Here is a 26,479-nt window from a genome sequence, read left to right as displayed (position 1 = left end):
TGAAATCTGTCCCATTTCACTTCAGTAAAATGTTTATTGGTACCTCAAAAGTTTTGTTCCAAAGTAATTTACTTTGCACCTGAAAAAGGTATCAGGATTTGATTTAGATATTTAAGAGGACAGCTCAGATTTCTGTAATTGATGAGAGTTACTGCGGAGCTTGCGGACCAGCTAGTGGATTGCCATTTAATCATACGAGCTTCAATAAAAAAACCTTTGCACAATGGCACGAATACCAGTCTGCTGTTTCAGGTTCTCTACAAAAAATTGCTTTGCGATACTGAATCACCACCGCACAGCAGCAACAAAGCCGGTCGCAACATTTTTGTGGAACGTTGTGTATATAGGCAGGTCTACATAGAGCGCATAAAGCTGCTTTTACCTTTCTTATTCTTCTTATCTGTCCGTGTAAACCAGTCGTTATCTAAATACTCACTAATGTGCCATCAATTTTCTTGAGTTAGAGGACATGTGCACCTCGGAAACGCCTGAGACCTATTGTATTGTCATGTGGTGGTGACTATGAAAAAAGCGACCGTCACTGGTTGAAATGAAATTAATTAGACAACTCTTGCTCGTGAAAGTAAGTAGTGCAAAGTAGAAGCAAAGTGCACTGTACTCGAACAGCTGCAAACAGTGTCGTCAGCCTTCGGTAATCTTATCATTGGCAGAACGCATCTCGTATTTACACAGCAGTGATCGCACATTCCAGCATTACCGCTGGTGCATGCATGCATAAGGTCGTGAATTAAGAAGAGTATGCGTACCGCACCTAATCTGAATACTAATTTTTCAGTTTTTAGGTTCCAAAACTATGATATTATGCAGACCGCCGTAGGGGAGGGCTCCAGAACTTTTGATTCTGTGGTGTTTTTTAACATGCTATGAAGTCTCAGTGCGTGCTCCTATAGCATATCAACTCCATCGACATGTGGCCACTGTAGCCGGATTTGCGCGTAATATTAGCAGCACAATCTGCAACAATCTCGAAGTTTACGAAAGAAATATTGCGGGTGGCTTGGGTCGAGCGGTCATCAGTTTTTTATGACCTAGACCCGATCACACCTAATTGAAAAAAACAAAAAAAAAAAAACAAATAAGGAGTGCGGGGCAGCTTAGTTGCACAAATTGTCGCGGGGCAACGCCGCTATTCGCGCTATTGCCGGCTATAGCTACGATTCCCTGGCAATTAGTAATAGCTAAAAATGGGGATGACTAAGAAAAAGCAAGCATGTATAACTAAAATAGACAAGCCGTTTCAAGCATTCGTGGTGAATCAGTTGAGATGCACAATACAGATGGCACTCCTAATAGCTACAGCAATTAAGCCATAGCTATTAAAAGTGCCAACTGTATTGTGCATCTGGAGAGCGGCATCAGAATTTTAGCGGCCATCTGCGCGGCGCTTGCAAGTGGCTAAGGGTAAGTGTTATAGCTCTGACAAAACTAAAAAGTAAATAAATCTAGAAAACAAAAGACATGTGGGCAAGTACGCGAAGGTGGTTTCTGTCGAGACTGCACGAGCTTTATCGTGTTTCTGTGCTTCCTAAAAGATTCACGCGCACCTGATCGCCTGCCCTAACTGGTGGAGTCTGACGTAAATGTAAAATTTAATTTTATTAAAGTGGCTTAGTGGCACCAGTACTAGCTTGAGAATCGCAGTTCAATGAGTGAATAATATTTTGCTCAGTGACGCATTGTGACTGTACTATCTTGTATCTTAAGATACACGATACATACATTATCGAATGTAAAAGGAATACCGATACAGATACTCTTTTTGCGAGACGTATCACTATACAAATACAAGATACCCAAAGAGTATTTAAGATAGTATGTCAGATACATGTATCTTCGATACTGCCCAGCCCTGACTACATGAAATCACTGCCGCCATCTCATTCTGGCAGTTGGGAAGTCAGTCATGCACCCCGCTTTAGTTCACTGTACTCAAGCCCGGTAATATCGTCGGCCATGTTAGTTTTCGAGTGTGTCATGCAGCTTTGGCAAATTGTGTAAAATGGCCAACTTTTATAGAAGCACCTTTTCACCCATAAAAGTTATTTTTGTGGATAAACGCATTTTACATGCAAGTTTTAGTACATTTTAATTTCTCGTAAAATTCACGGCTCAGGAGGGCAAAGGTCATGGTCAGCATTTCAAAATGGCAATTGTTTTTGTCGTGTGGTAGCATGCAGGTAAAATGACATTAGGTCCGATTAATGTCATTCATTTTAAATGACAATACATTTGCCATGTGACAGGGGTATTATTCTCATATTTGATTCTGTATTCAAAGTGTCAATAACCAGCATGCATATCTGTATATTATATTTATGTGTTTGTATATTATATTTATGTGCTGTTCATTTGCTTTGTAAATTTTCTCTCATTTACTTGTTTAAAGCGGCTTTGAACCACCTTATTTTAAAGCGGCTTTGAACCACCTTATTTTTATAGAATAACATTATCATTGAACTCTGTTGTTTCATATCTCTTTTGTAACCAAAGCTTTTGGAAGCTGTTGAGGAATATAGAAATTGACCCAGCACATATGCTTCAAGATCATGTGCAGGCATTCCTGTCATGAAATCGCCCAATACCACTCATGCCCGCTTGTTCTATATTTGGTGACGGCGTTGAGAAGTGAGCAAACGACCTTTGCCTGCACCTTGCAAAACATTGTAAATTCCCTGCTATAGAAAATGCAATAATATTCGATTCACATGTTTACAGTTTCCTAGACTGCAGATTGGAAGTGTTTTTCTGGCTTTATTCTGCATGTTTCTGCATGTATTCTGCTCCTTGAAAGGGGCCCTGCAACACTTTTCAAGTAGTACTATAATTCGTTGAGTGAAATAGGTTATTGCCTTTCAAATCGACTGCCACAAAAATTTTTCTAATCTATCAAGTACGACCAGAAAACAGGGATTTGCCACACGCTTTGAGCACTTTCTCTCTCCCTTCATACCATGGAGCGTGCTAAAAGCTACGCTGGGAAGGGTATGACAAGTAGCCAAGTATATACATCCCTTTGTCAGCTCATGTCACGCTCTTTCCTTTCAATTTTTCTTTAATTATGTTACTTACTTTCAGTGTGATCACATACACACGCGGACACGTGGTAGCATCTTGTGGTGGCCACGCTAGTTATGCGGCTCACAATGCTCAAATGAGCCAACAGCTGTGGATTCGGGTATATATATGGTGCAATATTCGGTATGTGGTGTAATTTTCAGAGAGAAGAGGGATCAATTTCGGGCTGACTTGGAATTAATTGTAAATTCCAAACTGCATGCTTCAGATTGGCATCGGCAGGATTTTGTCTTGGGGCTGCAAACCTGTGTTGCATCATGGCGATAGAGGAGGGGAGCACTGGTACTGCTTTGAGTTGGGGGGATCGTGCTCGGGCAGCTTGAGGGAGGCCAGTGCCTCTTTTGCACTTCCCTGCCCACGCTCATGATGCTGCACTATAGTACTTGGCTCACATGTTCTCAGTAGCGTTGATGACCGATCAGCAGCATTTTCTGACCATGTTTTAAAAGGGTTGCAGGGCTCCTAAGAATTTGTTTCTCAACACACTTCTGCATTATAAAGTTTGATCAAAATTGACATGTGAAATTCACAAAAATAGACTTTTGAAACTATATTTCATCTGTATAAATACATATGTTGTGTCTAATATTCATGTAAATTTGTATGTGAGAGTAAACATGCTTTGTTCGTGACCTGCTGTGCTGTTTTTGTGCAAGCATTTCTGCTCTCGCAAGCACTAATGAACTTTCACTTTTCATATTTAATATTTCTTAATTTTATATTTCATATTTCTTAATTAGCATGTTTGCATGTATAACTTCCAAGTTCAATAAATATATTTCATCGTAGGAGCAAAGCTGCTTGCCCTTTACATTTATTGCAGGTACATGGTATACAATGCATCTTCCTTTATCAAAAGAACGTGCTGGTTCATGCACCTTATGTGTATGTACTAGAGTGTACATCCAAGTGAACATAATTAACTGAGCTAGAATCAATAGTTAGTTGCTTAATCTTTCATAGTGCATTAATTTCAAAGTATGTTTTTTCCATTTATATCAAAAGATGCTCTTTAGTGCTGCACTTGTTTTCTTGTAGAGCCTCTGCTGTTTTTGTAGTCATGGGCTTTTTTCTAGGAATTAATTTTTTCATGTTAAACATTTGTTTTCATTTTTTTAAACCGATCATGCATAGAGATTAACGACCTGTCACCATCTGTTGCATGTTTATTCTATATATTTCACTTTCTTTTACATGTTTCTAGGATGTGTCCAATGACAGCAATGGATTGGCTGCTAGCCAAGGGCTGCAGGCAGGAAAATGATTCCTGCTCTAAAACTTCTGCAGAAGACATTTCTGCTCGTGCTACTGCTCAAGCTAGTGTGGATAAGCAGAGTTAGTTGAAAAATTTGTAATGTAGATCACTATATCTCGTTATAAAAGTGTCGTTATCAGTTTACTGTCCTTATATACTTGTTATTCGCCATGCTTGGGCTCTTTTTACGGCCAGTACACACTTGAAGCATGTTCATCTGCTTTAAAGCTGTCCTCGCTGTCTCAGTCATATGAATATGGGTGCCGGGCTGATGTGGGTGACATCGGAAGCTAAATACATTTGCAGTATTACTTTAACAAAGTGCTTTGTTGGGCCGGTTAGTGCTGCATGGTAGACGAAAAAAGTGCTTAACGGCGCAAATGACAGAAGGGGATAGAAGAGACGAAAACAGAGAACTTTCAGTTGCTAACACTTGATAAACAACAGAAGCGCAGGTCTATCACGATAAAATGTGGTGTGGGGGCTCTTATGGTCATTGTGATGGCACAACTTTCAGCAACAGTGTTTTATTATTGCACTGGAGTGAAAAGTTATAATGTGTGTGCTTTTCATGCTCAAGTCAGTGCAGTGTTTGGGCTGATTGAAGGAGGTACTACCTATATTTCAAGCACTACCTGTGTTGTTAATTATACACCTTTTTATACATGGCACGCAACACTACAAGGCCACTGTAATGTGGTGCTGTTTGCTACTTGAACAGTATTAGTGAACAATGTTTCTCCAGTAATATTGAAAATAAGTGTAACGTAAGTATTATAGTGAGCATTTTGTTACTGCTTTTGTTATTAGACAAAGTTTACACAAGCTTAAAGCTCCAATGCTGAAAGGTTCTTAATTCATTGTCTGCCTTAGTGTGCCCGGTTTTGTACGGTCGGTACAGCAGATGCGAAAAAAGTGGCTCCTTTTATGTCATTTTAAAATGGATCATTTTCTTCTATGTGTTTGAAGATCGATTCTGTGAAGTTTTCGAGACATTTTAGAGAACTTACTGTCAATGTCTAGGTCACATTTCACAAAGAAAACTGCCTACGCAATTCTTGACAGTATCTTGATTGCTGTTATGAGAGTGCTCACTACTGGCACACATGGAAAGGGAATAACTTATACGTAATAGTAATTCCTACCAAAAAAAAAAAAAGGCAAGAGAAGAAAATAAACAAAACTTTGCTTTACTTAGACTCGGATCTGGACCCTTTGTATCAGTCGCCCCTCAGTGTGTGCTTCAAACCACCGCACCCTTACGTGAAGCAGTGGCAGATCCAGAGGGGGGGGGCGATAGAGGCGATGCCCCCCCCCCAAGGTCTCTGTCATCACCCCCCTCCCCCTTAATTCAGTGCTCGTAGTCCACCTCCTATCACCGATTAGGACAAATGAGTAAAACCACTGTGAGCACACATAAACAGTATTTATGCTACGAAGGTGTTTTTCTGCTAGTAAATAAAAAAAAAGTAATGAATACTCCTCTCAGGTGTTACTTTAGGTGACCGCCCCTCACGTGAAGTGCATTTAATGATTTTATTCTCTCTCTCTTCTTTTTAATTTTCTGCGGACTGCCTTTCTAGCTTCTACGTTGTTACACGCTAGAAATAGAGTATCAGAATATGAGAATTCTGGTTTGCTAGGGCAGTTTTGTTTTAAACTGAATGCTATACGAATGAGTCCTTTATTTTTCTTATAGACAGCATTAAAGTACAAAGTTATTTGAGCTATAGCTTCTGTATCATACATGTATGTCATGTTTTTTTAATGCCCTCATTATGTTTTTGTGGCCACAAATAATGGAGTTTTTTTTGGTCCTTTGGGCTTTGAGAAATATGAGTTATTGTATTGGATTATATTATAGTGAGGTCATTTTGGCAGCATACCTAGATTAGAGTGGCGTGGACAAAACTTTTTTAAAACCTGCAGATCGGTGGCCTGGCCTAGGCCCACGGGGATTTGGGGTAACTTTTAACTTTTTTGCCACTTCTCGGGTCTGCTGGATGGTCCAAATTTGGTTTTTGAGTTCTGAGATAGCCAGAGCATTGTGCCAATGCGTCTCAAGGAGGTCAGAGTTTTTGTGATGAAAAGCCGTGTATTGTGTGGGTATTTCCAAAGGATATGCTGTATGTCGGCATATTCATGTTTACATAGCATACTGCTAGCATCAGGGAATTGCCTGGGGAAGATGTGCTTGAGGTGCACTGGGTTTTGAAAATGTCTCTTTTGTAGACGTCACCAATCTACTTCATGTAACCTATTATTGTTCTGTGAACTGCACTTATTTGGTTGAGAATCTGTTTCTGGCAATGGTTCTTTTATTTTCAGTGAATGCAGAAGTACTAAATGGTAGTACAGAAGCGGAGCAAAAAGGCATTGTGAGTGCGATGCTCGAGTGCTTTCAAGAGTACAAACGGAAAGACTTCAAGCCTAATAAAAAGGTAAAAACTGAGTGACACAAGTGTGTCAAAACTGGCCATTGAGAAATATGGGCTATTGTAGCTTTCTGTTTTCCCTCTAAAACTTATCATAGAGTTACTTGAGCCCATTCTTTTTGTTGTTGGCATTGTTTCAGGCCATGAGCAATCTTAAAGAGATGGGTTTTTCCGAAACTGCAATCCTGGATGCTCTTCGGATTCATAGCAACAGCCAAGAAGCTGCGGTATGTGCTCATTTATGTTTAGTATCGGTTAATCTGTCTGCAGCAGGATATCAAGAATTGGCTCAGATATAGCTGCGCATTGATTGACTAGAACCAACTCGTAGTGGAGATGTATGTGATGTTGCTTGTAAATGGATGCTGTGCAAACAGTCTAGCAGCATTGAGCTATTTTCTATTACGCATTCTCATAATGCACCCAGAAGAGAAAAAAATTCTGCGTCACACATTTCTGAGATTTTCTTTGAACTGCAGCAGACAACGCATAATGGAGGAGCTGCCAGTGTGTTAGAAGGCATTGAACATTCATTTGAACAAAAGCTTTTTAGTCTGATAATCCTTGTGCCTCAGTGATTGCCTAGACATCTTTAAAATGAAAAATCTGTAACCTAGGGTTGTGTCAAGCCGACGTTTCGACAAGCGGACTTGTCTTCTTCAAGGCTCGTCACGACCCCCCGTTTACGGCTTTTTCGTCGCAAGTTTCCATATTCCCCGTCCTACCGTTTTTTAGACATCTTTAAGTAATTCATGGAAAGTAACTTTGCAAAGTACTGGAGGCCTTGTGATGAAGGAGACGAAAGGGCTTTGTTGGCGATGCAGTTCGCGTGTGTCGTTTGTGGTGGCACTTGCTGTGACGTCCTCCAAGAAGTGGTTTGACTGCATTGTCACTACACCATGATTTGCAGATTCACTTGCTTCGTGGATTTGAATCAGTCAGAAAAGCCGGTGTTGGACATTTGTAGACCAGTATAACGAGCTCTATTGTTTTATCTATTTCAAATGGGCAGTACAGGTGAAGATACCATAAAGAACTGAGGATTGTGGAATTTATAGTTGAAAGTTTTTGCTATCCTTTTCTTTCTGACTTTGTCTATTTCATGATTTTTGTGGAGACACAAATTTACCAACTTGCTCAGCTCCACTCATGTACTTAAACTGGTTTTAAAGATTTCTTTTTTAGTTTAATTTTGAGGTGTTGAGCACGAGAATGGGACAGTGATAAAAAAAGCAACATGCACACGCACCAGTGTCGGTGTGTTTCTACACTCCTCGTTTTGTTTTTTTACCCTTTAGTCCAGAAACTATGTCAAACCAACATGCCCGCATTTATCTTCATCTTTCTCAGGTGTTGCATCCACACTTGTAATAAAGCAGTGCAATAGATTGTTCAAGCATGGCCTGCTAGAGCATCCCTGGTCAAAATAAAGCTCTCTTCAAACTGGGCTTAGCTGTCTAGTTCAGATTATAGGAGGGGGGGATTGAGTACGATGTGTGTCATCCTCAATTAACAGCCAAACCCTTTTTGTGAGCATCCAGGTTTTCACTCCAGCTAAAGGGAAAATGATAGGTGTAACCTTAAGAGACAAGAAGAGAGCAGAGTGGATCAGGGAACAAACCGGGGTAAAGGATATCATAGTTGAAATCTTGAAGAGGAAATGGACATGGGCCGGGCATGTAGCACGTAGGCAGAATAACCGCTTGTCATTAAGGATAACTGACTGGATTCCCAGAGAAGGCAAGCGGGTTAGGGGCAGACAGAAAGTTAGGTGGACAGATGAGATTAGAAAGTTTGAGGGTATAAAGTGGCAGCAGCAAGCACAGGACCGAGCTGACTGGCGGATTATGGGTGGGGCCTTTGTCTTACAGTGGATGTAGTCAGGCTGATGATGATGCGATAAAGTGACGTCGTGCGGTGACGTACCGGCAGAGCAGTGCGGTATGTGCCATTTGTATCGGGCACCACAAGCACAGATAAGGGGCACCGCTTCATCTACTTAAGCACAGTTACAGTTGAAATAAATCGTCTTTCTTTGTTGGCTTATCTACTGTCCGGATGTCAGTTATAACAGTGGTGACAAGGATAGGATCACCCGTGCGGGTCGTCGGAATCAATGAAATGATGGGGACCGGCCGCATTGCAGAGTTTGATGCCAATGGTGGTGCGACATGGGAAGAATACGTCGAGCGCATCGAACTGTCTTGTGCCGTCAACAAGCTGACCACCGATGCAGAGAAAAGGGCTGTGTTGCTCAGCTGTTGCGGACAGGAAATGTACTCTCTGATAGGGACACTTGTCAAGTCTCTGTGACCACCAAATGTCGGCTACAAAGTTATCATCAATACCTAGCCGGGCGGAAATTCGTTAAACTCACAGATCATAAATCACTTCTAGGAACTAGGAATATTCTGGAGGGAAAAGCGAATTCCCGAAGTGCTATCGCCTCGCATGCCGCGTTGGAGTTTAATGCTGTCGGCGTATGAGTACCAACTCGAGTACCGCAAAACGCAGAACCATGCTAACGCGGACTGTCTCAGCAGGTTGCCGGCTCCAGGATATTATCAAGACACTGAGCTTGCAGGTGATTTCTTACTTCTGGAAGCCGTCACATAAAATGAACACAAAATGAACATAAAATGAAGCGAAATATAAAATGAACGAAGTAATTTATTAGCAGGCATATTATGTCTTTTAATTAAACACGTGTATCACTATGATCTCTGAGGTATAAAAACATCACTTTCAGCCAAACACAGCTAACTATGATGTAGCTGCGGCTCTGAGAAACAATAAACATTACAATACAAGCTGGTATGTTGCCCAAATCATATTTATGAGAACTTCTGATAGTCCCGAAAAATTCTGGGGTACTTTTGAGCTTGAATTACCGAGAGTCTGTTTAATATAGTGAGAACTAATAGACAATGATGCCAAGGAAAGTGTAAAGAGTGTTATTTATTGTAATTAATCATGACATAAATGCAAAGAAATAAAAGTGGGCAAGAAGATAACTCTTGATGTTGGCAGGGACTGGACTTCCAACCCTCGAATAACACGTTATTCATAGTAATACAAATGCACAGCAAATCCCCATTTGTTTAGAAACACACAGATGAGCATTCAACTTGCAAGACATAGTATTAAAAGTCTCAGTTAAAATTTTTGGAAGCAGGTGAACAGAAATTAATAAAACTGCATTTAGTCTCTCTTAAACTACAGTTTAAAAGCAGTGTATAACATGAATTCATATTTGTAGTGATTGCAATGTTCTCGAGTTTAGGCTTTTTGTACAATAAAAGAAGATCATCTTATGCTGCCTCAAGAATGTAGGTTCACTTCAAGAGTCTGCCCAGGCTGTTACGTGAACTTGTGCTGCTGCCCATTACGTTGGATGAGTCATTACGGTACATGACTGCTAACCCTATGGTTGCGAATTCGATCCTGGCCGCGGCGTTTGCATTTCGATCTAGAGGAAATGGTAGAGGCCCGTGTACTGTGCGATATCAGTGCACGTTGTAGAACACCAGATAGTTGAAATTTCCAGAGCCCTCTGCAATAGCGTCCCTCATAATCATATCATGGTTTTAGGACATAACAATCCAGAATATATTATTAATATTAAACTTGTGCTGCTGCGTTATTGTCTATACATCTTCCTGTGTGTTAACAGAGGGAGTCAGTGGTCAGGATGGCTTATGTTCACACTCAACCATTTTATTAGCTTTATTTCATCCACTTTTTAAAGTATTTAGAGCACCTGATGCAATGTCACCTGCAATTTGTTTCCCCCCCCTCATTGTGCAGTGTGAGTGGCTACTAGGTGATCGCCGACCTAAGCCTGTGGACTTACAATTGGGCCTCGACACTAGCAGTTCTATATACAGGTCCATTGTCAATAACCCAGTGGTGCAGCTGGGCCTATGTTCACCAAAGACTCTTCTTGGTGAGTGGAAAGGTTTTATTTGTGTGAGATGATACTGTTGCTTTGTGCTACTTAGTTGTAAACACAATTTATTGGCATATTTTAGGCATGGTGAGTGGAAAGGTTTTATTTGTGTGAGATGATACTGTTGCTTTGTGCTACTTAGTTGTAAACACAATTTAGTAGCATGTTTTAGGCATATACATTCGATTGTAAAAAGTAAGATTATAAAATGTAAATAATATGAAAATTCACTTAGAAGTGACGTTTCACCCTAAAAATGATTTGTGCTGCTCCAAAACACGCTTTTTGATGTTCCAAGGCTGCTCCAAAACAGGATTGTTCCTGCTCTTTGAGCTGCTCCAATAGACTGAAGCCCGCTTCCACCTCTGTTCACGCCTTTGCGACCAGTTCCATTTAGAGCATTTGAAGTGTAGGTGTTATGTGGTTGGTTGACGTGCAAGCTAAAGGCCTCATGTCCTTTAGCTTCTGCTTCCTTTCTGTTATAAACAGAAGAAATAAAGTCAATTCAATTCAATCAGGAATGTGTCATGTATGTTTATAATTATTACATATTGGAATACCATAAACACCAAGTAAAGATGATTTTAACTAGTGTTTATGAAGCATTGTGAAAAAAAGCCTGTACAGTTACTTCTGTGATTAAGTCATAACCAGTTCATTCAGCATGTATCAGTTTAGTTATGCCAATACATTTTAATGCCTCCTTGTATGCCATATTGATGAATCTTTGCTCATTAGCTGGGGTTATCATGGATGTTATGTCCCAAATATTTTTTTTTCCCATGTACAATGTTCAGCAGTGTAGCATGGTGACTAACCACCTGCTCCCTCTTGTGAAACTTCGCTATTGATCACCAGGGGCAACAGTGGTCGTCACTCAAATTTGAATGCTGTTATACTCTGTTTTCTGCATGATTGCTTGTGCCAAATGAAACTTTTGCTGCCTCAGAATGCAAGTTGCAGAACAAAGTATTGGTTTCACGTCGTGCTTTTTAATCAACTTTAGAGGCCGAATGGCAGTCTTAAAACACTGACTTTATTTCCTAAGCAAATACAATGGGTGAAGCCAGTATATGACTGAGTATCATACTGTTCTTGAAAACCCGATTAAAAGCACCCTTTCTTCATTCATCTGTAAATAATTTATGCCTTGCTTTTCATTGAACTGCCCCAAAACACATACCTTTTGTTATTATATGAGCTATTTCTTCACACACACTCCAATATGGCGAGTTTGCTGCTCCCAAAGCTTCTCCACAACACTCTCAGGTACTTGAACCCTTCATAGTGCGCCCTCTCTTACTCCATTTATTAATAGTAATATTTGTAGAGGTTGTAAACAATAAACAAAAGAGCTTCAATAAGCCATAAAATTATGTGGAAAAAAAAGGGAGGCAATTATGTCACATTCTCAAGCCAGTGCCAGCTACAGTATGTGTGTTGTTTCAGAATGAAAACCATGGTATTTTTACGAATCTCAGGCAAGCTCGTATTGCACAGTGTGCAAGGATTGCTAAATAATGCATGTGTTTATGCTGCCAACATCTTCAGTTTATGTCATATCATCTTAATTTCAATTCGAAGACTTGCATAACAGTCAACATTATCTTTAGCGGCTAGATTTGTAGGAATACGATGCGGTTAAATTGCGCATTCTCATTGTTATACTGAAAGTTCTGATGTTGCATTTCCACTCGTGAGCACTGTACATTGTGCCTCCACATTGTGGGAGTTGAACATAAAACAGCACCTGTGAGAGGTGCGTAACTTCTTGAAATGAATTGTAAAGATTGACATGCACACTCCTGTACTGTGTTGTCAGGAAGCCGATTTTTGCTAGCCACTTCACTTTTGAAACTTGTGACGTCGGCACAGAAACAGCAGTGTAGATGCCTCCATGTAGTGAAGATGTCTTTAAACATGAGTTCCTTGGGGCTGTCATAGCCATTATGGACTGAGTGAAATAAATTTTCTTTGCGAATTTTTTTTTTTTGTTGCACATATTCTGTCAAGAACTCTGCATTGCAGGTAACTGTCATACTTTCATAATTTTCATTTACTGATTACTCTTGTTTTGCAGTTACTTTTGTTTTGCAGTGCATTCACCATGTAACACCACCACTTGTCACAAAAGCAGCTTTCTGGGCATTCCAGTCTATTTTTTGTGTCAGTGCTGTTTCTTCTTGAAGTGCTGTAGTCTGTCTTTCCTCTTCTCATTCTCGTCATATTAGTATTCATTTATTTGTTCAAGATGAAAGCTGTTTCTTCTTCTTTTTCTTTTTTTAACTGCTGTGTGAAGCTTTAAGTTCAACTTTCTTATTCATCACAGGACATTTATATGCAGAAATCTAGTGCTATCACTTCATTGAAATACAAATAGGAATATAAAGTAAAATTATAATGCAGTTACCTTTATAATGCACATGGTTAATCTCTAATGTTGATCTAATGTAAAAGATAAGTGATCATTTTCACTCATTTTTCAGGGAGTTGAACTCTTTGTGGCATTTGTACTTGATTTTATCGCTCATGTGTGCAGAGACCTACAGTTGTACAAGCTCTGCTTTTTCGTGTTTGCATCTGAAATGTTGAAATTCACTGAATATAGTAGTAACTTTCTATACTAAACTGTGGGTATATTGCATAATACCGGAAGTGAATTTCCTAGAGGCACGTGCCTTGCCAATGAATGCCTTTTCAGTCAAATTACCTGTGTAACGTAGGATCTTACATGCCCTGGTTTCATTCTTATTTTTCATATGTAGTATTCTGAACATCCCAACAGCGAAGACGGGTGCAGTGAATTTTCCTATACAAGAAAGGAATTGAGGCGTCCACCACAGGTGTTTGCTGTTTTACGACTAACACATGTAGCTGCAGCACAGCTGACCCTTGTTAGCCACCACTCAGGTGCAGTGCATATTTGGAATACCAGTTCAAAGCACCGCAAAGACTGTGTGGCCTTTTTAGGCATGGTATACCATTTCGCCAAGGCTACCCCCTCAAGAAAGAAATAAGATCTGGTTGTGTACTGAACGGCTGGACACTTCTAATGAATAGTACTGCCGTGTTATGAACCTCTGTATTGGCATTACTCACACATTTTGTCAGAAAACATGTGAAGAAGAAAACTAGCCACTTATTTTATTGGGTATCTCTTAAATTCATTTGAAAGAAAGGCTTTTTGATGAAAAAGGCTTAGCAGGCACTTGGGCAAATATTGTGCAGCAAAGAAGAAATATAATTGAGAATATTGAAATGTTTCCTAATACACATGCCTGTGTTTTATTCATATTTAGTTTTTTTCTTTTGCTCTGTAGTAGCCTTTGCATAAAGGGGCCCTGCAACACTTCTTGAGCATGGTCAGAAAATGTTGTCAATTGGTAGTTCAGGCTCTTGAGAACACGCGTGCCACAAATTACAGCGGAGCATGCGGCCTGCAATTTACAATAAATTCTCAAAGTCAGCTAAAGATAGCTTTCTCTTCGCTCGTTAAATGACGCTACAGGTTCAGAATTTTCGCTTTCATCGAAAATGCAGCCACTGCAGCCGGGATTCGATCCCGAGACGTGCGGGTTAGCAGCCGAGTACTTTAGCCCCTAGAAAATGACGTAGGGGCAGTACTGTAAGAAGTACTATAAGTACAGTAAACGACAGCTACAGTGACTGTTCGGAGCAACAGTCTCTCGCTGCACCATTGAATGAACTAGTCTTCGACAATGCATTATTGTGATTATCCACCATCTCGAAGAAGACATCGTCAATTGTTAATCTTTGTTAAGCGTAGATGGCGTAGTCCTCATCGGGGCTAAGTGCGTTTGACAGGTCAAGGAGGGTTCCGCTTACAACGAGGAATGAGAGGCATACGCAGTGTGTTTTTGTGCATTGATAATTACATTTTGGTTTTGCTTACTTTGCTGAGCGAATTTCTTACTGTCTGTTTGTGACTGCATGCCTATGGGAATGATATTTATATTAATCTCTATATGTCAAGCTGTCCTGATGCAGTGGTAGTGAACTTTTAGTGAACTTTTTTTTACTTTACTGTGTGCATCCAAGCATGCTTGCGAAACGCAATAGGTAATTTTTTTTTGTAAGATATGCTGCATGTTGGCAACACCATTTTGCACACGTTATTTTTTAGGCAGACTTTCAGTTGCACTGTTTCTATTGATAGCAATGAAGTACTCCAATCGTAGAGGTTTTATCGTGCACTCTGCGAGGGCAAGGTAATCATTGACAAAAAGTGTTCACTTGGTCTCAATCAAAAGTGTACTTGCGACCGGTCTATACCTACTCACAACAAACTTAGTCTCGGCGTGTATGCGCCAAAACACTTAAATACGCGCAAAAAACGCGGTATGTTATCGTTTTTTTTTTCGTAGCTCTCTTCACTCGGCTCCCTGAAACGATAGTGTTGCGGCAAGGTGTCTTCCGTTGTTTGCAAGTGTGCAGCCGACTTTTCTTTTTACCTGAACAGATTCAGAACTGTGCAGAATATTTCACCACGCAGCATAAGTGCATTCATGTTTCCAGCACTTACACCAGCGTGAACAGGAACAGCCTCGTACCACACAAAATCTTCAGTGATTGGTTCACCAGTGATGAAGGAATGAACTCCGGAGTTACTCAGAGCATAGTGTACCATAATCCATTTCTCAGAACGTGTGAACTCTGATGAGAACTGCGAGTGCATGCAACACAAGTTTACTTAAGCTCTATTTTGCACCGTCCATGCCTGTTGGTTGTCTATTTCAAGCATTATGATGCGAGTCGCTGGAATTTCACAACTGCCATCACCTCCTTTGCATTCATTCACGTTTGTGGTATTTCATCACGATGCGACAGAAACTACCGGCCTTTCATATGAGTGCAATCGTAAACGTGAGACATCTCGCGCACAGAGTAAGATATTTGACGAGTGCGACCTTACCGGCACCTGAAGGGAAGCGGAGGAAATGTATACCCGCGAATCTTTCCGCCAGGCGAGAAACGTGCGCTAATGTTTAAGGTGGAACTTTACCAGCCTACATGCATCATCGCTAAAGTTCTCGTCTCTCGCATTCAGGGTCACTGCTCCAACATTGCTGAGCTCGTTGCTTCGTAGCAATGCGAAGTCACCCCCTTGAAATATGCTGCCTACACGTATTGCTTGGTAGTTCGTGTCCTGAGTCACTCAGCGCCCTTCTATTAGACTCGATGGTCACGCCAAAACGCCGTATCGTATAACGCTTGATGATCATTTCCCGAAAAGCGACGCTGCTCTCAGTGCACACTTGACAACTGGTGAAAATGAGAATGCCACTTGTCACAGGCAGGCAGCTTCATTGAAGCAACATTCCAGTGGCTGGCGTGGGAGAACACTTAAGGCTTTCAGTATTTCTGGCCTTTTCTGGACTATTTCATAGACCACTTCAATTAGCACTTTAAAAGGCATCGGCACACCTTGGAGATGCTTTCTTCGCCTCTGCCACAGAGCGTTCCCGAATCTGCCACTCTTCCCACTGCCGAGAAGTTTACTGACATGTATACTTGAACATTATCTCAACTTCAGCATTGCAAGGGGAGTTTGCAGTATATGCTGCGAAATGGAAGTGAGAAAACTGAGAAACGCTCAGCATGTCTGTCTGCGATGCAAGCGTTTGCAATTGCCCAGAGGTATTCTTCCCAAACGTGCACCATCTTCTAAAGATTCCAGCAACTCTGCCGGTGAGCACAGCTCAAGCAGAACGCTTTTTTTTTCATCGCTAAGACCTCTAAAGTTGTATCTAAGAGCTACAACAACACATGAAAGATTGTTTGGCATCGCTCTCTGAACATCCATCATGAAATACAAGTCTGTCCTTTAGCAGGAACGTAGCCGGCTTCAGCTGAATGTGTGTGTAATATCAACCATTTGCACCAGCTCAGTCAAGGATGAAAGTTAACTGAAGTTATTCGTGGATTGAAATGTTCTGAACAACAGCAAAAACATAGTTGTTAATGATCAATTAATGGGGTTTATCATCTGTTGGGCGACTTCAATACCAAGGTAGGGAAGAAGCAGGCTGGAGACCAGGCAGTAGGAGGTTATGGCATCCGTATGGAAATGCCAGAGGGGGGAGCTATTAGTAGAATTCGCAGAGCACAATAATTTACGTATCTTGAATACCTTCTATCGAAAATGAGGGAACCGCAAATGGAGATGGAGGAGCCCTAATGGCGAAAGTAAGAACGAAATAGACTTTATACTGAGTGCACACCCACGCATCGTGCAGGATATGGAAGTGCTTGGCAAGGTATGATGCAGTGACCATAGAATGGTATGGTCTCAAAATCGTCTGGACTTGAGGAAGGAACGACAAAAAATGATACGCAAGAAGCCAATAAATGAGCTAGCGCTGAGAAGGAAAGTACAGAAATTCAGAGTCTCACTTCAGAACAGATACTCAACTCTTATAGAGGAAACCAGCCTTAGCGTTTATGCAATGAATGATAATCTGACGAGTATCATTACGGAGTGTGCATTGGAAGATGTAGGTAGGGTAGTTGGACAGGACACTGGCAAGCTGTCCCAGGAGACAAAAAATCTCATCAAGAAACGTCAAATCATGAAAGTTTCAAACAAAACAGACAAAATAGAACTGGCAGAGCTTTCGAAGTTGATTAGTAAGCGTTAGATATTTGATGTTAAAAGGTATAACACAGAGAAAATTGAACACACTCTGACGAACGGAGGAAGCGTCAAAGCAGGAAAGAGAAAACTTGGGATAGGCAAAAGCCAGATATATGCACTAAGGGACAAGGAAGGCAAACTAACTACTAATATGGATAGAATAGTTAAAATAGCAGAGGAGTTTTACTGAGATCTGTACAGTAGCCGGGACAACCACGACCTTAATACAAGAACTAGCAGTAACCCAGATGGCATCCCACCAGTAATGATAGAAGTCAGAAAAGCCTTGGAGGGAATGCAAAGAGGCAAAGGTGCTGGTGAGGATCAGATAACCTCAGATCTGCTAAAAGACTGAGGAAAGGTTGTGTTAGAACAAGTAGCTACCCTGTTTACAAAGTATCTCCTGATGGGAAGAGTACCAGAATCTTTGAAAAATGCTAACATCATCTTAATACATAAGAAAAGAGATGACAAGTACTTAAAGAATTACAGGCTGATCATCTTGCTCTCTATCATATATAAGCTACAGTCGAGCCTGACTATATCGAACCCGTTTATATCCAATTATCTCGTATATCGAACAATTTCTAAACAAGGTAAATTCACATTGAGAATACATAGCAAAAGTTACTGTTTTATAGAACGAAAATAGCAATGACAATTGATATATTAAACTCCATGTGCCTCAAAAGTGCCCCAGCAAGTTGGCTTTCCCTCACGGTGATGGGGAAAACTGCCGGTGCCACCCTAGAAAAAGTTAGTTAGACCCGGTTGTGCATGGGCGAACACCCCCCCTGCAAGAAATAATCCTGGCCCGCTCGCAGCGCTTACAGCCAATCATAGGCCGTCGTGCTTTCTCCGAGGCGCGGAGGCGATAGATGTGAGTGCCATTTTTTCTGTTTTTATGCTTGAGTGCCTGCAGCTGCCTGTTTTCCTCAAGTCCTCATCCAATGTGGTCTGTGCTGGAGGTGTTGCCTGTTGCTCTGTGAACTGTGTTGGCGCGCTGTCGTCATGGCTCGCGCAAAGAGGCAGGATTCGCCGTTCGCCGTAAAACTCGAAATCATAAATCGGGTCAAGCGCGGTGAAAAGAAGTCCGATGTCGCCGCCGCATACAAAATTCTTAGGAGCACTTTGAGTACTATTCTGAACAACAAGGCTGACATCAGGGCCAAGTCGGACAAAAGTCCAGGTGCCCGTGGCGCCCGACATGTGCGCACTGTTGTGTACGAAGATGCTGAAGCGGCCGTTCGCAAGTGGTTTGTAGACATTCGGTCGCGAGACATCCCGGTGTCCGGCCCTATGATCGAGCAGAAAGTCAAGGACCTTGCTCTTCTGCTTGGCAGGAACGATTTCCAAGGCGGTTCAGGCTGGCTCCAACGGTTCAAAGAAGGGCACGACATCTTTGGCAAAGCTGTTACAGGTGAAAGCAGAGCGGTGGACCTGAACAGCGTCGACAAATGGCTCGAGGAAAACTGGCGAGGTATTGCAGCAAGATATCAAGCCCAAGATATCTTCAATGCAGATGAAACCACTCTATTTTGGCAAATGTTGCCAAACAAGACACTTGCGTGTCGTGGCAACAAACAAGACTTGTGGCGGCAAGGCAAACAAAACTCGTGTATCCGTGCTGTTGGCAGCTAATTTAGATGGATCAAAAAAGCTTTGACCTCTGGTTATCGGGAAAGCACGGCACCGCGGTGTTTTCGAAATGCACTGTCGCTTCCAGTTACCTACCGAGCAAACTCAAAAGCGTGGTTGACCGGGGAGCTTTTCGGCAGGTGGTTATCGTCATGGAATGATTATTTGGTAAGCGGAAATTGCAAGGTGTGCCTGCTCGTGGACAGTTGTTCATTGCACCACTGCAGTACGACCTTCAGCAACATCGAGCTGCGTTTTTTGCCCCCAAACACTATGTCTGTACTGCAACCACTGGATCAACATACGTGCAATGAAAGCCGGCTATCGGAAGCGCCTGGTGGAGAGGCTGCTGCAGAACCTTCGTGTCGGCAGGGAGTTTAAAATAGACTTGCTCGGAGCTATTTCTATGTTGAGTAGACCGGGGGCAGATGTCACGAAGGAGACCATCCAGAACTGCTTTAGGCATGCCGGCTTCCGCATGCCTGGTGATGACACCCCTAATTCCGATGACAGCACTGAAGTCACCGCAGTTGTTTCCGCTGAAGTTTGGAACGAGCTGGCAGAGTTCCCGGGTGCTGTCGACGGATCGACATTCAACGAGTTCGTCGGTGCGGATGATGATGTCGTCATCACGGGTCAGCTGCAAGATGAGGACTACATTGCAGACATTGTGCCGACCGCGAGCCAAAGCGACAGCAATAAGGAAATTGACGATGGCCCATCGCCTACATTCTCCGAAGTGATTAGTGCACTTGTGTTGGTCCGGCGCTATTGTGTGAGTGTGGAAGGTTGCGGCCTCAGCTGCTCCGACTCGTTGGACAACGTGGAGGAGTGCGTGCTGTCGCAGGCAGCGAAGTCATTGACCCAGAAGAAAATCCGGGACTATTTTGTGCCACAGTAGGGGTCGCATGTAAACCACCATATTAATAAACTACCTTTCTTATAATTTATCATGTGCCTTTGTGTCAAATTCAATACCGGGCCCATATCGACTTATGCCATATATCGAACTAATAAACATTTTTTGGTGAGTTCGATATACCTGGGTTCGACTGTATTCACAAAAATAATTGCTAATAGAATTAAGACATTAGAATTCAATCAACCAAAAAAAACAAGCAGGATTTCGGACAAGCTGTACTCAATAATGGACCCCATTCATACTATTAATCAGGTAATAGAGAAATGCTCAAAATACAGCCAACCACTATACATAGTTTTCATAGATTACGAGAAGGCATTCGATCCAGTAGAAATATCAGCAGTCGCGTGAACACTGCGGAATCAGGGCATCGACGAAGCGTATACAAACATCCTGGAAGAAATCTACAGAGAATCAACTGCCACTATATTGCTCCATAAAGAAAGCGACAACATACCAATCAAAAAGGGTGTAAGGCAGGGGGTTACATTCTCCCTAATGCTATTTACCGCATGCTTACAGAAGGTTTCGAGGCCTAGAATGGGAAGAGTTAAGGATAAGAGTTAATGAAGAGTACCTTAGTAAACTATGCTTCACCGATGGTATTGCATTGCTGAGTAACTCAGGGGACAAATTGCAACTCATGATCAGGAAGTTAGACAAGGAAAGCAGAAAGGTAGGTCTTAAAGTTAATCTGCAGAAAACGAAAGTAATGTACAACAACCTTGGAAGAGAACAGCGTTTCGACATAGGTAATAGTGCACTTGAATTTGTAAAAGACTACGTCTACTTAGGACAGGTAATAACCGTGGAGCCAAACCACGAGATTGAAGTAACTAGAAGTACAGTGTACTAGAAAGGGGCAGTGAAGTGAACGAGGCGGCCGCGCCGCATCTCTGCTGATTCTCCGACGGGTGACAGCGGCGGCACTGTAGTTGCACGGTACTGAAGATCTCAAAAACGTCTGCATTGAGAGCCCGCGCGCCCGAGCCTGTGAAAGCGTGTAATTGCGTGTTCTTGGCGCGTTTAACGCGTTTCTGAGCCTTTACCAGTGGACGCACCTGCTGTGCGCCATGGCACACGAGTGTATATGCAGGCATGCCGAAATTGCGTCGAAACATTCACTGTTTAAAGAACCTACCTACCCAGAAAAAAAATGTCATTCGGAATTTGCACGGATCCCCCTAGCTTCTTACTCAATCAGCGCTTTGAGCTGCGTTACATCATAAGTGCTACTGGGGAACTACAAAGAGAGAAGTATAAAAACTGTGATTAAATTATACGCCCGTTTTGTCGGCAGTCTCTACAATATCCAAAGCAGAGTGTTCCTCATATGAGGCTACATGCGCTCGATTGTTTCATGAGAAACCCGAGTATAAGTAATGTTGTGACAACAATAATCGGTGACGACTCTGTTTTATCATGCCAGTTTTGCGGAAGATAATAATTATTGCTTTCCGAAAGGCTAAATACATATTAAACTTAATAAAACAACACACAAACATATTAAAAAGTGCCAATTGTATATATAGCTTGTCTGTTAATTTGCATAAATTCATTGTAACCAGTTCTCATTTTGTATCGACAGCTTAAATTGTGCTGCTTTTCAAATATTCTATTGGCGTAACGTCATTGCAAGCGAGCAAATTTATGACGATGTTTTGTATTATAAAAGTAGTTTTATTATTATTATGAAAGGTGTAGGCAGGCAGTGGTGCATCTTGTTTTGAGAAATTTACCTTCCTTTTATATGTACAGTAAACACACACACACACACACACACACATATATATATATATATATATATATATATATATATATATATATATATCATATATCAAATAGATGATCAGAGTTTCTTCCGGCTACCGTAATAATATATATATATATATATATATATATATATATATATATATATATATATATATATATGTTAGACTTTAACTACTTTTGAGACCTCATACTGTTGACAAGGTGAAATCTACCGTGCGCATTTGTAGAGACACGCTTTATTCAGCTCTTCGCCAACTGTCAACTATTGGCGCAGGGCTACCCATGGCAGATTTCTTTTTCTTTTTTTCTTTTTTTGAGGCTGTGGGGTGTGCAGCAGAACGCCCAACTTTGACACTTCGTGGTCGCTGTGAATGCATGTAAATATTTTAGTATACCCTGAAAAGTTAAATTACGAAAACATTTCGTGGTGTAGGGGGTTCAGATTTTCTTCCTTTCCCCTCTTTGCTTATGGCTTTCTGGTTCTGTGGGCGGGTGACACAGTATTTGTTTTTCAATCTCACAGCTTTCTGACCACAGCTGACTTCCAATAAATCGTCTGTTATTCTGAATATTGTAGACACCTTACCAACGAAAAGAAAGATAGGAGAAAAGAAATCAGTATAAGACACACCTTTTTTGAATTATTTTCGATCTCTCACAAGGGCTTTTACAGCTCAAATTCAGTAGATTGGCGTGTCATACTTCAAGGGCTATGGCATCATGTGCTGGACATGAATGATGGGCAGGTACGAAGAAATCTGATTCAGAAAGCGCGATGGAGGAGCCGAAGCGCATAGCAGTTCCTGCACGCGGCGCGTGGCTCTTTCAGTACTATTCGACTGCAGCGCCGCCGCTGCAGGCAACGCGGAAGGGATCAGGCGGCAAGGCACGGCACGCCACTCAACACTTCTAGTACACTCTACTAGAAGAATAAGAATGGGGTGGAGCACATTTTGCAAGCACTCTCAAAGCATGGCTGGTAGGTTGCCACTATCCCTCAAGAGGAAGGTATGTAACAGCTGCATCTTGTCGGTACTTAGCTATGGAACAGAAACCTAGAGACTTGCAAAGAGGGTTCAGCTTAAGTTTGAGGACGACACAGAGAGCGATAGAAAAAAAAAATGATAGGTGTAACCTTAAAAGACCAGAAGAGAGCAGAGTGGATCAGGGAACAAACCGGGGTTAAGGATATCATAATTGAAATCATGTCATTTTGAGTCATGTTGAGTCATGTCAGTGTAAAGAAACGAACTGATGAAAAAAATCAGTATATTGTTAGGAAGGAGGTGTCGGGACATGCCGCCACGTCCGTGACTGTGGCGACCGTGGGTAGCGTGGTCCCGTCTGGAGCCATCCGAGTGCCGGGAGAAGACGAGTCGAGGAGCCGGCGTAGATGAGAAGAAAAGGTTTATGTACAATATTTACATGTTGAGAGTAGCGTAGAACAGCATGGAACAGGTGAAGCACCCCGAGCGTCTCTACGCTCGCGTTCTTATACACTGCCTTCCCAGAATTCACTACGAGGGAAGATAAGTCAGCTCAGGTCCCTCCAATAGGATTGTCCTCCTCCACTCCGACCCGGTGCAGACTAGTCCGCCAAATCAGTTTCTAGAAAAGTGCAAGGACCTGCACACCCGGTGGCACTGGGAAGAGCAATACAGCACCACTGGCTCAGCTAGCTCCTTGCAGGCCCCGAACACAATGCACCAAGGCGCGGTCGCTCGCTCCAGAATGTAGAAAGCGTGCTCGTGGCACAAGTCCAGATGCGAGGCCCATTGTTCGGTGCACCACCCAAAGGAGGAGGCGGAAGCATAGGCTGCAAAGGTCCCTCCGGGTAGTCGGGTGGAGAGGGTTTTTAGGTCCGCGGGCCCAGCAGACTCACCGCACCACCATTGTAACTTTAAGCCGCCCTGAAATGTCGCTCCCGGCATAACAATATATACTTTGTCATTATATTTTTTCAGCTTTATGTTCCTTATTCTTTCGCTATTTGCCACAGTATAACAAAAAAGCTTGTGCTCACTACAGCTGCCCACACTGCATTTCTCATTACGCTGCTTTATATTTATGACCACCATCTTTTTATTTATGAGCCTAAGTTACATGATGAGTATTTTAGTAGGCCTTTCTAAGGCTGTGATTAGCTTGCACGTTTGCTTATGTTGACCTTCGTCACTAGACAACATTTGGGAGTGCTTAGACGTTAGGGCATAATAAAAATATGTCTAAATATATTGTACACTCGCATACAAGCCCAGTTAGGTGTATAAACCGAATATTCTGTCACGCACATGCATGTGTGTGTGTGTGTTTAGATGTTAGCAGGACGTGTGAAGGTTAAATAGAAACATTATTCTTTGGCTTGAGTATATTTAAGCACACATACGAAAAGCCACACTGTAATATGCTTGAACATGACCTATCAAACCTTGGAACTGTGTCTGGCTATTTCTAATAAAACGAACCTCTCTCTATTGAAAATTATCGTAGTGATCGACTATAGCAAGATCTGTTCTGGCGGGTACAAGTATGACCACTGCTTGAGCAATAATTCCATCGCCGAGCCAACTTAAAACACTCGCGGCTGAGATTTCTGCCCGAAATATTGCAGAATGCTAAGCCTTGAGAAACACCACGATACGTTTTTTCGTATGCAGACATTATTCATTATAAAAGCACCCAGCAATGATATTGTGATAGTAGCAGCGCTTAGTTTCTCAATCATGTCAGCGGGAAGCGCTGAAAAAAAAAATAAGTTGAGTAAGTGGCAGGAAGGGGGGGGGGGGTTAGAACAAAAAATTTCGAGGGGGGGGGGAGTTGAACCCCCAAACCCCCCCCTTGGCTACGCCACTAGTTTCATGCACCAACGTGGCTCAGTGGTAGTGCACTGGGTTGGCACGCAAGAAACCCGAGTTCAAATCCGATTTGTCATTGGTGTTTTCATTTACTTATTTTTCTCATTTCGCGCCACAGTGGTTGCGGAAAACTACGGCGTAAAAATTACCCTTGTTCTGATCTCATAACAGGTTTTGGTGTAAAAAAGAAAAAGAAAAAGTGCTCAGCATCACGGGCTGCGTGTGATGCATTTTCTTTCCCCGTGCTATTCCTCCCTGCTTAGCTGCCAGTACTTTTGTCGGGATCTGCGTAACTCCGCTTTACTGGATAGATACTGGAAACCATTGTGGTGGTGAAATCATACCTTCTTTAAAGTATCCATTCTATGTCTAGTTGGAAAAGTGTTGCAGGGCTTCTCGAAGAAGGATCAGAATTTCTAAAGGGTCTTGCATGGTGAGGGCTTAAATGCCCATTTCATTGTGTTGATGAAATTTTTTTTATTACAGCCCTGCTTCAGATGTTGGAAAATCCTGGCTGTGCCTCTCGCTGGCTGAATGACTCGGACACAGCACCAATTCTAAGCCAAATATTTCGTATCTACCATGCTGAGAAACACTCTGTACAACTTGTAAGGCCCTTAGTGTTATGAGCATGGCTACTGTATGTAATTATAGAATGTAATGAGAATTCACATGTATCCCGCGAACTTCAGCTTTCTCATTTTTATGTCGACGGAGATGCGGTTTGTGTCACGCGGCCTCCTTTACACAAAGGAAGGTAAATAGAGCATTTTGCAAACAAAGCTCGGTGTTTTCTGTTGGCGGCGGATTGAAGTAATCTCGTCTCTAGTTGTCTGTAGGTCAAAAAAAAAAAAAACTTTGAGCACTAAATTGCCGCAGCCCGAACAGTAATACATTTTAAAAATATTGAACATTCTTCAGCCAAAATAACAAGCTGAAATCTCTTCAAAGAAAAGATCTGTGACCTGTTGAGTGATTCATCTGGTCTTCAACTTGCTGTAAAAAAAGGCTCTTGCTACACGGGTCCAGACTTCTACCGCATCCTATGTTTCCTACATTCTTGACGTTTTGTTCCTTTGTAGCAAGATTGACCAGAGCATGTCGGAAGACGAGAAGGTTAATGACCTCCTAAAAGGCGTTGCCAACAATGTTTTCAACCTGCTGTTTTTTAACGTCACGAGAATTGACATGATCCTTAAAGAATGTTGACATCTCGAACAAGCTGAAGCTCGCCGCGTAGCCCAAAGCCCCGTGCGTCTTCTGAACACAGGGGCTACTTCTTTGTGTGACGACGCCTTCCACCAGGCCCCTCGATCTGACCTCACACGCATAATTTAACGAGAGGTCGAGGCAGTGCAAGCAGTAGCCACCTCTTTCCCGACTCCTGACCCTTCCCTCACTACTATCTTATTCATACAGGCCGTCATTCGTTAAGAATGATCTAATGTGGACCTACGTACTGTTCTTCCTGTATACGGTGCTGAGCCTTTTTATCGTCGCCCTTCTGCTTCTTGTCTTACTGCCAACTATTCTCGACGACGCAATATGTTCGGATGGCGTACCCTTGACAAGCCCATATGTTTCAACTGCCAACGTGTCGGTCATATCACTCGCTACTGCCGTAACCACTGGGCTTCACCGGCACATTATTGGCCTCCCCCTCTAATCATACTAGTGCATCATACTGGTGCATCACATCAATACTGGCGATGCGAGTCCTATTCACAGACGCCCATACAGTGTCTCCATGTCGGAGCATGCAGTAATGCAACAGGAAGTCGAGAAGATGCTTGCGAAAGACATTGTCAAGCCTTCATGCAGCCTCTAGGCTTGTCCCATCGTCCTTGTCAAAAAGAAGGACAGAACATGTCGCTTTTTTTATATTACTGTCACCTCAACAA

The 26,479-nt window shown here is 42.1% G+C and overlaps 1 protein-coding gene across 4 annotated transcripts in view; it reads left to right on the top strand.

Annotated features, from left to right (window-relative positions):
* Positions 1–25,360, top strand: part of Kpc2 (Kip1 ubiquitination-promoting complex subunit 2) — a 30,684-nt gene extending 5,324 nt beyond the window's left edge. For 2 of the 4 annotated variants that reach the window (XM_037413604.2, XM_037413602.2), the window contains 5 exons: positions 4,301–4,431; positions 6,680–6,792; positions 6,927–7,013; positions 10,594–10,732; positions 25,065–25,360. In XM_037413604.2, coding sequence (XP_037269501.2) covers positions 4,301–4,431; positions 6,680–6,792; positions 6,927–7,013; positions 10,594–10,732; positions 25,065–25,207 — 613 coding nt within the window. In that variant the 3' untranslated portion in view covers positions 25,208–25,360. Of the gene's footprint in view, positions 1–4,300; positions 4,432–6,679; positions 6,793–6,926; positions 7,014–10,593; positions 10,733–11,033; positions 11,882–13,500; positions 13,809–25,064 lie in introns of those variants that run through there. The other 2 variants (XM_075879673.1, XM_037413603.2) reach the window with 2 other exon arrangements.
* Positions 25,361–26,479: the final 1,119 nt, after the last annotated feature.

The sequence above is a fragment of the Rhipicephalus microplus genome, chromosome X (genome assembly GCF_043290135.1).
Source record: "Rhipicephalus microplus isolate Deutch F79 chromosome X, USDA_Rmic, whole genome shotgun sequence".
NCBI lineage: Eukaryota > Metazoa > Arthropoda > Arachnida > Ixodida > Ixodidae > Rhipicephalus > Rhipicephalus microplus.
The sequence above is the reverse complement of the archived record's forward strand: the minus strand, read 5'-3'. Positions and strand labels throughout refer to the sequence as shown.